Source organism: Protomyctophum parallelum, assembly GCF_964188405.1.
Source record: "Protomyctophum parallelum genome assembly, chromosome: 7".
Classification (NCBI taxonomy): Eukaryota; Metazoa; Chordata; class Actinopteri; order Myctophiformes; family Myctophidae; genus Protomyctophum; species Protomyctophum parallelum.
The window spans coordinates 23,952,702-23,965,201 of NC_139705.1; the positions used below are offsets into that span (position 1 = coordinate 23,952,702).

Sequence of the window (12,500 nt, forward strand, 5' to 3'; positions counted from 1 at the left end):
TCAACATCCATATAGGGCAGTCAACATACCTGGGTTTTAGCCTGCCTGTACAATGTCTCTTTCAATGTCTCCGACTCTAGCGACGTGTTAAACATGTCTTTAACATCAAAGGGCGGCTCGTCACCGGCGGCCTTACGCACGCCGTCCAGGCTCTTGGGAAAGCCTTCCAGGTCCAATAGAGAGCCCTCCTCCTCTAAACACCTGCACACCCAATGTGGGGGAGATGGGGATATATAAGACACCCAATGTGGGGGAGATGGGGATATATAAGACACCCAATGTGGGGGAGATGGGGATATATAAGACACCCAATGTGGGGGAGATGGGGATATATAAGACACCCAATGTGGGGGAGATGGGGATATATAAGACACCCAATGTGGGGGAGATGGGGATATATGGATGGGTAGATAAGACACCCAATGTGGGGGAGATGGGGATATATGGACACCCAGTAGGTAGATATATATATGGAGGATATATAGATGGATATATAGATAGGCAGATGGATGGATAGGCAGACAGACAAATAAATGGGTGTCGAGATGGACACAGGAGGGTAAACAGAGGGATGGATGAGGGTAGGAAAAGAAAGTTTGTTGGAAAAGAAAGGATGCAAAGAGTTAACAGCGATCGACCGTGTTGGTACCAAAAAAGAGATGTGGTCAAGAAAGGAAGGAGGAAAGTTTAGTTTGAAAGACAAACAGTCGAGGAGCAGAGTAGACATATGTACAGTAGAGCCCGACCGACATATCGGCCATTATTTGACTCGATATTGGCAATTACATATGCAGCCGAGTGCCTACGTGTTCTGATTTTCGGAAAACGGAAAGGTTTTTAAAACGTTTTGGAAAGTTGATGTACAGTACAAGCTCACAATGCGTCATGATGGGATGTTTCTGCGTATCTTATGTGCTTGTAACTTATCAACTTCAATTAACATTGTATAATTAATGTTAAATGGTATGTCGTGTTTTCATTCATTGAAGTTTATCTATTTGCATATATTTAAGTTAAATGTTGTGAAATAGAAACTTGAATTTCAATTTCACTGAAAAGCAAACTTCATGTGGCATCGGTCGGGCTCTAGGCATACAATCTAAGAAACCACTGTGTGGTGAGAATGTCCAGAAGAAGGATTGAGCGGGCAGGTAAGGGGGGAGGGGATTGTCCTCAAATGAACTCAACTTGTGTCCAGTCTTCATGATTAGACAAGGGAGTGGACAGGACCAGGGATGTGAATTCATGGCAAACAGACGCAGCCGTGAGTGAGCTCACACAGTCAGTGCTCCTACAGTATACCTACCTATGCCATTTGTGCTCTAAATGCATGGGTCGCATCATGGCATAGGACACTCACAAAACCAAGATGTTCATTGTCCCTCGAGAAAGGACAATTCACTCACTATACTCTGTGATAAAGTGCACTGTCAACTCAACTCAAGTTCATGACAAAATGTAAACGTGATGGTCACTAGACTGACGGTCTTAGGCCCTAACCACACCAAAGGGTCAACATGCAACTCCTTGGGTCCAAACGGTTGCAAGGAGTTAACGCTAAAACCGTCTTGACCATTTGGTGTGGTTTGGGCCATTGAATTCCATGCGTTGAGTCACTAGGGATGACGCACGTCAACGTGCAACAGGACATATCACACCGCTGGGACAACGCTAGAACCGTCTCGACCCTTTTGTGTGGTTAGGGCTTTAGTTATCTTCATTGCCACTGAAACCATTAGGTTATGGCAAAGTATGACAGATGACAGACCCAAGAATACACCCTCTGTTGGACACAACAAATGAAAGATCTATGGAATATGGACGGCTTCAACAGTCTGCTGCTTCGAGGCACAGTGCAAACCCTTGTCAACATCTGGTCAGCGTGTTTACCCCTATAGGAAGTAGTGGTAAACATAGACTAGCAAGCTAGCTAACTAGCTCAGTAACAGCTGTTCCTCTGATAGTCATTAGATGTTCAGGCCAGCTGTGTTAATGTTTGTATTCTGAAAGCATCTATTAGAAGATGGAATGGAATAATTATTATGTATATGGAATGGTTACAAAACAAATCTTTCCTGATGTGTGTTTCTTGTGTGGCGTTTTAACATTCACTTAATTATTCATCTGTCTTTCTCAATGCCAAAAGCCAGCTGTTGGTGTTTAATAGTGGGATTAGTTTGAACGAGGACGAGAACATGAGGGGTTGCTGTAAAAGGCAAATATATACTTTGCCGTACGACTCATTTCGACAAGTCGTTTAACAAAAATGATGATATTTTCAAACAAAAATATGCCATTCATGTCAAGCAAAGGTAAGGGCATGCTTGTAGCGGACACATGTGTTCTGTAATAGAGCAACGAAGCATTATGTCAATATCGGTAGAGGGCGCCAAGTCCACAGGTTCATGTACTTTTTATTTGCATTGTAATCCCCATAGGGGGATTTTAAATAGCCTCATATAAGAACTGTGTTTGAAAAATAAACAAATCATCCCGGCCGTTTCAATTATGGATATGAAGAATCAACTGACTGAGAGAAAACTCTATTGTTACTGCTGCTGAATTAGTAAAACTAAGTGAAAACTATTCAAGAGACTATGACTAAAAACGCAGGCGTTGTTACCTGGATCAACGACAGGTCTGCGCAAGAGGGCCGCAACAACGCAAGCGTAAAAAAAAAGCTAAACAGAATCCAGGTCTGGTGAGTCGCGGGCGTGTGCACGAAATGAGCATGCGCGCAACAAATTCACAGGACCACGCTCACGTAAATGCGCTTGCGTTGTTGCACTGCGACTGCTCCCCAGTGCTGCACGCAAAAACGCATTGAAAACGAACTATAGACGAGTTAAATCGCTTCACATTTGAATAGCCCTTAAAGCTCCTAGTGTATACCTGCGCGTGTGTTCGTAGGTCATCGCTAACGGAGCCCCCTCCGCTTCCTCGTCCTCCTCGTCCTCTTCGTACACTCCCGTCGTCATGGTAACCGGAGACGGCGACTCGGGCGCCTCGTCCTGAGACTTCTCCGTCAGGCTGCCTTCCTCCTCCTCTTCGTCGTCGCCCTCCGCCTCCTCCTCCTCCAGCCCTTGGAGCCTCGCCAGCTTGGAGTTGGACAGGCTGTGGCTGGGCGGATGCTCCTCGTCCACTTGGTCTGACCTGCAGGGTGGCGGGGAGTAAAGTGTCAAAATGTATCTACGTTTGGAGGGGTTTATAATGTATATCACTCTCTCTTTTTCTATGTCTCTCTCTCTCTCTCTCTCTCACTGGCTCTAGAATTTGTTCTATACTGCAGCCTGATGCCCAGGGACGTGCACGCATAGATCAAAGGGGGCTTGAGCCCTTTTACCCGTCTGAAAAACAACTGCCCTCTCCAGACCACAAATGCAGCATTTACTATGGTGAAAGAAATGCAAATGCATTCCTCCCCTTTCCATGGCATACCAGAAGGCAGTATTCAAGAGAATTCTCCTGAACTTGAACACAGTATTTTGTGTTTTTCCTGCACCGGTAGAGGAGTTGTACAATCCCATAAAAACCAGTAGTGATGATTGGCAGTCAGAGGTGAGTGACTACAGTCAGCTTCACCAGCCAGAGGCAATGTTTTGGCAAGCAAGGCTGGTACAAAATTACTCATGGTACAAGAGTTTTGGTATCGAAGATAAGCCACTCGGCTTGTTGCTGCACTAAAGTATTGAAAATTGAAATAATCTAGCTACCCTGGTGAAGTAAGAATCTTTTTTCTATCACCAATGCCTGATCATCAAAAGGCACGGCTCGTCATCGCGAGCAGCGGCAGAGTCGGAGACAAATAATCTGTGCTGACAACAAGCACAGTCCAGCCAAACAAATGAGTGCCGACAGTCACTGTGGAGAGCCTTTCAAATGAGACAGAAAAGACTAATTAGCTTAGAGAGAGAGAGAGAAAGAGAGAGAGAGAGAGAGAGAGAGAGAGAGAGAGAGAAAGAGAGAGAGAGGGTTCACTCAGACTCTGTAATGGATGCGTGTGAGCGAGGAAAGAAGATGGCTGATCTGCAAACAGGCTATCAGCACACAACGATTATGACCTGACGTCTGTACATTTTCCAGCCAACCTCCCCCTGCACCCCCATCCAGACCCTCAGACCACGATGTCATGGCTCATGATATCATTTCCTCTGGGACGGCAAAATTTACCCCGTCCATTTTGTTTTCCTTTTTTCTAAATCACACAGTGGACATTTATCAAACCAGACAGGATTACATTTGGGAAGGGGCGTACAGGGACAGGATTGGGTCACACACATAGTGGGTGGGTAGAAATGGGTAGGGGGTAGATTTAGGTGTGCGTGCGTGTGTGTATGGGGGGGGGGGGGGGGGGGGGCTCTCTCTCTTCCTCTTCTTCTTTTTCTTCTGCTCTTTCCATCTAGAAGATGAAATACCCCCACTGCCCCCCCCCCCCAAACCCCAAAATCAAATTGCCAAGCCAGTTGGCAGAGGAAAGAACATTTTGCCTGTGTGCGAACGCAGAGACGAGCGTAACTCTGACATGAGGGGGGCCCTGGGTTTTGTCATTTAGCCTAAACACGTCAGCAGGGTGTTTGTGTTAGCTGTCTGGGCAGCAAGGGGGGTACGGGGCGACTGACTGGGGGAAGCGCTCCATCATCAATGAATCTCCTAGATCACTGCTTCTCAAACCTTTAGATTACCTTTAGATAGTCTACAAATGGAACCAAATGGACCCTAATGGGTCAAAAGGTCAATTTAGAACCCCCTTAAGGAACCATGAGAGCCCCTTGACCCCACTTTGAGATCGCTGGGGTCCGCGGGGACCACCATACGTCCAAATGGACCCTTTATGGCTCTGTAACTCTTAGAATCTACAAAATGGAAGCGGTTAAATTCATACACTCTCCCAGTTATAGACCCATAATGGTCCGTTTGAACCCCCTGGCGGTCCCCGCACCTGATGTTGAGAAACTGGTTCTCAAACTTTTCAGGCCACGGCCCTCCACAACATAATCATATTTGAACTGGGCGCCCGCCGCCCACCCTAACAGGCATGGAATTGTATGAGTTGAGGCATTACGCTTTTGACTCAGTTCCACATATTGTGAAAGCCGATCTACATGCTCACAACGGCTCGCTGCTATTACAGTTTTCTTCCCCCCTATACTTCATAGGTAATATTTTACACACTAATGGTCATATTTTATTTATTTTATAAGAGGTAATAAAAAGGTCTTAAAAGTCCTTAAATTGTAAGTTTGCTGTTGAGAGGGAGAAAACAATGTTGCACTGGGGACATTAAAATCATTAAGTGGACCCACCAGTTTGAGAACACTGTCGTAGAGAAATGCCTCAACCTGAGAAACAGTTCCAACTATGACTGCACCATTCCCCCCCCCCCCCCCCCCCCCTGTTTTTCTTTTTGCGAATAACCATGCATGTTTGTGAGCTTTTGAATTCCTGTAAATAATTCATAATTGCAGAGTGTAGGGGTTTCCAAAAATACCAAAATATTACGTTTAATTTAGCATGCTTGCTGTCACTCTAACTATAAAACCGAGCGACAGGCCTTGGCTTAACCAATTTAGGCCTGACGTCGAAATTTAAAAAAAAGTATTCTGAAAGATTATATATTCAAAGATTTTCACGATTTTTCAAAAATAGCAGACCTACAAGCTTGTAGATCTGCTATTGGCCCACACGTATCCTACAGGCATAATAATCACGTGTGGCCAATTGAACCCATGCCGTGCAGGCGAAGACCTGCTGAATATAGCCGACCTACAAGCTCGCAATGCATACAGAGCCACCAAAACAATCGGCTGAGTTGTGTTGCAAGCTTGTATAGATCAGCTAATTTTGGCGTAGATATTTGATCTTTAGTGTAATGCCCTGGGGGACACCGGTCAACTAAGCGAGAGGTTTAACTTTAAATGGTTAATACATGTGATTTGACTTTGACATCTTTATTGATAACAAAACATATGTAACATAATGTGATTTTATCCAAAATCGCACTGGTCTGTAGAACTTAAGCCATTTTGCAGTTACAGTACTACCATGAGTCTAGTCCTCGCTTTTTCTGGTTGTGATACAGTTTACACATTCACATAAAGGTTAATTATATTTACTTATTACATTACTTATATTCACTATATTTACACAATATACATCTACATGCCACTAAACTCTTCCTTTTGTACACTCAAAGAGCCATCACTAAGTCAGTGTCTACCCTTTGCCCGCCTGGAAACTGCTTAAACAAAAGCCTCTCATGAGAAAACATAGGTTTCCAGGGACTTTTATTTTGACTGGCTTCGATACTGTGAAAAGGAGGGAATTCTTAAGGAGGGATTTTTTTTCTCCTTTTTTTGCCAGGCTGGACACGCACGCACAATTGCAGATAGACATTCATGGATGGCTGTCTGCACAAAGCATTCGACTCCAGTCAGTCAGAGACAGAAAGAACATGGGTCTGTCTGGTGGGAGGACAGAAAACAGAACACTTTACTCTGAATTACAGATATTAAAATGTCAGGCCAGCTTGTTGTAGATGAGACTCAATATTGATCCCAGATGGCAGAGGGGCTAAATTGCCACTGGGCCTGCTGGCTTTTATGTGGACTGACAGGGAAGGGGGAGGACGGGACAGACTACCAGGAAGGCATTCAAATTGAGGGATCGAGCACGGCTGGAAGAAAAAGACAGACACGAGAAAGAGAGACTTATGGAGCTAAAGGAAAGGAGAGACAGAGGGAAAGAGAGATATTACCTAGCTGGGGTATAGGGATATTTATATTATATTATATTATTTATATAGAGACAGAGGGAAAGAGAGATATTACCTAGCTGGGGTATAGGGATATTTATATTATATTATATTATTTATATAGAGACAGAGGGAAAGAGAGATATTACCTAGCTGGGGTATAGGGATATTTATATTATATTATATTATTTATATAGAGACAGAGGGAAAGAGAGATATTACCTAGCTGGGGTATAGGGATATTTATATTATATTACATTATTTATATAGAGACAGAGGGAAAGAGAGATATTACCTAGCTGGGGTATAGGGATATTTATATTATATTATATTATTTATATAGAGACAGAGGGAAAGAGAGATATTACCTAGCTGGGGTATAGTATAGGGATATTTTCAACCCCCCAAATTGGGACCCTTATATGAATGCACACATGCACCCCATTCATGCATGCTACTGACTAAGATACTGACCTGACTTTTTTCCCCTCACATTTCTCTCAAAACACCGTACTAATAACTACATAATGATCAAATACTGGTCCAGTTTAATGTAAAATCTGATATTTGGACATTGATGGGATGTTTTCTACATTATACACTGCATAAGCAATACAATACACAATACAAAATAAAGCTTACATTTTATTCTAGGGGTGCACTGGCCAAAAATAGGTTGAGAAACACTGGTGTGTAGAGGGAAATACGAATGTAATCAATGCTGTTCAACAATATTCCAAAATCCAATGAGAACTTGGCAGTATGTTTAATAATCTATCTAGGTCACCCATGAATATGGATATTTTCTTCAGAATTCTCAATGCATCATGACGCACAATACTTTGATTGGGTTATTATAATGTAACTCTCTCACGCGCACACACGCAGACTCACGCGAACGCCATGAGGCGCACGTGTGTGTGTGTGTGCATGCGTGTGCACTGTGCACGCACACACACACTTGCTCATGCTTTAACAAAATCAGTTTGAATTGTCAAATATGAGGTTGTTCTTCTTAGCAGACAGATCACAGGCAACGGACTTGGCATTTTCAACTGCAAGTTCAAACTTCACTTGCAGTTTTGGCCTGTTTATTCTAATGTTGATTAACATAAATGGAGTTTTTTTTCCTCTAAAATACCACAAAGCATAATACATAGCCATATCTTTATGCAAATTACTTCTCATTGGATTTAGTGTTGCTTGACCAATGTAGCTGAAAACAAGTCCATTTCCCATGACGACCAGGAGAGTTGCTCTCTTCAGCTAACACCTTAGAATCTAGAATTTATAGAATCTAGTAATCCTACATTTGAGGCTCCTAGTCCTATACTCTCTGCCATATCAGGTTACACATTCAACCACTAGAGTGCACTGTTCACTATTTGTTGCCATTACATACACATAAAACATGATAACACTTTTGCTACCTATGACACAAAACTAAATTAAACAAAACTAAACTGAATAATTTATACTTGTTCGATCGACTGTGCTGCTGGCCGAAGCAAGGCTGTCGTGCGGCAAAGCATGAATTAGTGTTCTTAATCACTTAGTGGTTCCCAACCTTTTTCATGTCAAGGACCCCCAAATTGATACTAATATGCCCACGGACCCTAATTTGAAGAGATATGCCAAGAACCCCCATAAAAGAACATTCAAGGACCCCCAGTTGTACATGCATTGTAGGCTACGGACCCCATTTAACCCATTCTGACCTGAGATCAGATTCATACGAGGTTTCCACTGGACACACACTGGTCTGATGAACCGATTCTGACCTGAGATCAGATTCTAAAAATGTCAGTCGTTGGGAACCACTGACTGACTTAAGCGCTCTAGACTTAATTAGTAAACTGGGCCTGAGTTGGCTCTGCACATGGACTGCTTGTTTCCATCAATACCTTAATGTCTTATAAAATAACTGATCTACAAGCTCACAATGGGTTACAAGTACAACCCAACGCCCTGTGAGCTTACGCTTTAGATCGCTTTAGAAAAATGGTGGTTAAGACAAGAGTGTGTTGTTTGTGTGATGTGTGTTTGAGTGTGTGCACAGGTTAATGGTGTGTATATGTGTGAACACCGTAAAGGGCAGCGTGTTTGTCTCGATCTGCATTCCCTACCTCTTATCCGTGGAGCTGGAGGCCTGGTTCATCTCACTGTTGGAGATGAAGTTACGGATTTCTGAGAAGTACGAGTCCTCCTTCTCGTCCAAAAGTGCGTGATTGTCTGGCTCTGAGTTTGGCGAGGAGATGGTGGTTCCTAGGTTGGACAGCATCCCAGACTGTTGGCTCACTGTGGGGAAACGCAGGCAGATAAAGAAACACACACACACACACACACACACACACACACACACACACACACACACACACACACACACACACACACACACACACACACACACACACACACACACACACACACACACACACACACACACACACTTTATTAGTATGATGATTATCAGACATGCGTAACATCAAGCATAACGGTAATTATACACAATTCTCAAATAGCAATATGGTGGACCATATTGGCTGTTCTTTGATTAAGATCTGGCTAGTGTACAACATATATAAAATATTTTTTGGTGTATAGACTGTCAATTTCCCTCCATACCATTCCCATATTATGTATTATGCTAATGTAAAAACAAACAGAAAACAGAGCAAAATTATTATATTACCATTACCGTCTCTCTATAGGAAAGAATGATACATACAGTATAGAGTAAGTATACTAGGGTAGCCTACTGTAAAAGTATATTAGTAGCCTAGTGTAGGTCGGTGCAGACCATTACCTTTTCTTCATTTAAGTTGACTGACAAAATATAAACACAATAACAACTAGAAAAAGTGCCCTTCCGGGCACAGGTCTCCACCAGGTTATCCACAGATCCGTGCAGTTAGAGGTAAAAACACTTTTTGGCCAGTTATAGCGCCACCTTGAGGCTGAGTTGAAATTGTTCATGTGGCATTTCGTCCTCGGCCTAGTGGGAATGTGGGTGCACAATTTCACGGAAATCACGCGATGTGTTCATGATTTGCAGCATTTTGTTTGAAACTGAGCACTCCTGTGAACTTTGGAAGCCAATCTTAACCAATCAGGATGGAGTCTGATAAATCTGAAAGACCCGTTTCGTTGAATGGCTCTAGAGAGACTGTGTACCAATTTGCGTGATGTTTGGACAAAATCTGTAGGTGTACTGTGCAAAAACTTGTTTTGCACAAAGCGGCCTCCTGGTGGCGCTATAACAGGCCGTTCTGGAAAGTTTGGGGCAGAGGTTCATGGTTGGCATCCAGGGAGTGTGTGTGCAAAATATGGCATCGACCGGGTTAACGGTGGCCGAGATTAGCTGTTCACGGACACACGGACACACACACGGACGGACACACGGATGGACGGACACGCGGACGGACGGAGTGCAAAACATACTCTCCCCACATGCCTTCGGCCTGGTGGAGACAATGAACTAGTATAAGGGGCCAAAACATACGGAAAGCGCTTGGTCAAATAAATCCCTACAAACTTTCGTGAAAGCGTACGATTTCACCCGGTTCTGTTTCAACCTCCATTCAGGGAAGGTTTGCACATATGTTGGTTCTTTGGAAACGCCCTGCTACAGTACGTACTCATATAGATACACACACTCACATGTGGGAGCTCTCTCCAGACCAACCACAGTTTACTATTGTTGGCCACTGAGCGGCTCCACGGGGGCAGTTAGGGGTTAAGTACCTTATTTCAGACTTCATATTTAGGTTGTATTTTTAGGTCTAGAATAAATACTTTCCGTTCAAAGGATTCTCCTATTTCTGCCCCCCTTTATTTCAGCGACTGTGATATTACTTATGGCCCTGAAGGAGGCGTTCTGGGTGCATTCATGACAGAGAACTTCAGAACAGGATAAATAAATCCACAATCGGCTATTCTCTTGTGTAATATCCATCGGCTTCCTCTGTGAAACTAAACACACTGCAAAACTAAAATGTATAATAATTAAAAAGACAAAAAATAATTTGGAACCGCTGATAGCAACATATGTTTTTCAGAAATTAGATTTAGAAGGATTTAGCAGAGATTTGAAGAATGGTCTTTAATGGGTTCATAACAATGATGCTGTGCCTGCAGACTGAGGTGCAGGTGTTCATAACAATGATGCTGTGCCTGCAGACTGAGGTGCAGGTGTTGCTGACCAGGAACTGACCAGGTATGTTCTCGTGCTCGTGCTTCTTGAGGTGGCGGTCCAGATTGGTCTGCTGACCGAAGCAGCGGTTGCAGAGGTGACACTTGAAGGGCTTCTCCTTGTTGTGGATGTTGCGGACGTGGCGCTGGAGGTTAGACGAGATGCTGAACGAGCGGTCACAGTATTTACACCTGCCGACACGGGAACAGAAAAGAGCCCAGAGTTAGGGTGGTATAGCCTCGGAGACCACATGCATTTTCCTTTCAAAAAGAAAAGAAAAGAAAACTCCTGGGCAAGAACCCATTCCATTGTGGCATACAGTAGCGCGAACGCGTCTCTCTCTAGCTGCTAATTACTGATGGTCTGAAGCTTTATTCACTTTACACACACACACGCACGCACACACACACACACACACACACACACACACACACACAAACACACACACACACACACACACACACACTCCTCTCTCTGTCTCTGTCTCTTTAAATTAGGCTCATCTACTGCAGGTGTGTCTAGTTTCTGCCGGCGGCTCCTGCCGGAAGATGCCTATGCCATAGAAAGCATATAGGTCTCCTTCAGGCTAGGCTGGCGGAGAGGGGAATGGTGGACCCGAGAAGAAAAAGCACATGTGTGTGTCTGTCTGTCTGTCTGTCTGTCTGTCTGTCGAACTCTGCGGACTCTGCGGACTCTGTGGACACGTGCGTGCGTGCGTGCGTGCGTGCGTGCGTGCGTGCGTGCGTGCGTGCGTGCGTGCATGCGTGAGTGAGTGAGTGCGTGAGTGAGTGCGTGCTGGAAAATGTGGTAGAGATACACTAACTGAGCCCCCTGTTCCACTCAGTATAAACAGTAATTACCCTTCTTGGTTCTAAACGCCACATTACTCCGCTCATCTAGAGGGGCTTATTTCATGACCACATGCGTTGCTACTGCCACCACACACACACGAGCGCACAGCCCACCTCGGTTCATTCAGACAAGATCCATTTAATTTGCCTGTAAACAAACAATAGAGCTGAGCCTTCTGGGAGCCCAGGTCTTCATCGTTGTGATGGATGTGATGGATTCCTCAAGCCTCACTAAACATCTCCTTGTACTAAATATCTCCTCGTCCCCTAACTCACTGCCCCTGTCATTTGCAATTAAGGTCAACAATTACAGCTAGGTAGTAGAAGACTGAAAATAAAATAAAATAATTCTGCAGAAAGTGGATCAAACCAGAGAAGAGAAGAGAAGAGAAGAGAAGAGAAGAGAAGAGAAGAGAAGAGAAGAGAAGAGAAGAGAAGAGAAGAGAAGAGAAGAGAAGAGAAGAGAAGAGAAGAGAAGAGAAGAGAAGAGAAGAGAAGAGAAGAGAAGAGAAGAGAAGAGAAGAGAAGAGGCCTACCTGTAGGGTTGCTCCCCTGTGTGTGTCCGCAGGTGTCTGGTGAGGTTAGCGGAGCGAGGGAAGATTTTCCCACAGTACCTGTAATGGAGGACAGAATAAAATGGAGGGATGTGAGAGGGATAGAAAACACAATAGATTACACTTACTTTAGACATTTGGTATTCATTTAT

The 12,500-nt window shown here is 43.9% G+C and overlaps 1 protein-coding gene across 7 annotated transcripts in view; it reads right to left on the reverse strand.

Moving 5' to 3' along the window:
* The window catches only part of prdm16 (PR domain containing 16), a 262,651-nt gene that overhangs the window by 982 nt on the left and 249,169 nt on the right, over positions 1–12,500 (reverse strand). For all 7 annotated transcript variants that reach the window (XM_083769954.1, XM_083769949.1, XM_083769950.1 and 4 more), the window contains 4 exons: positions 12,331–12,408; positions 10,965–11,134; positions 8,878–9,049; positions 2,893–3,153 (listed from right to left, as the gene is read on the reverse strand). In XM_083769954.1, coding sequence (XP_083626080.1) covers positions 2,893–3,153; positions 8,878–9,049; positions 10,965–11,134; positions 12,331–12,408 — 681 coding nt within the window. The remainder of the gene's footprint in view (positions 1–2,892; positions 3,154–8,877; positions 9,050–10,964; positions 11,135–12,330; positions 12,409–12,500) is intronic.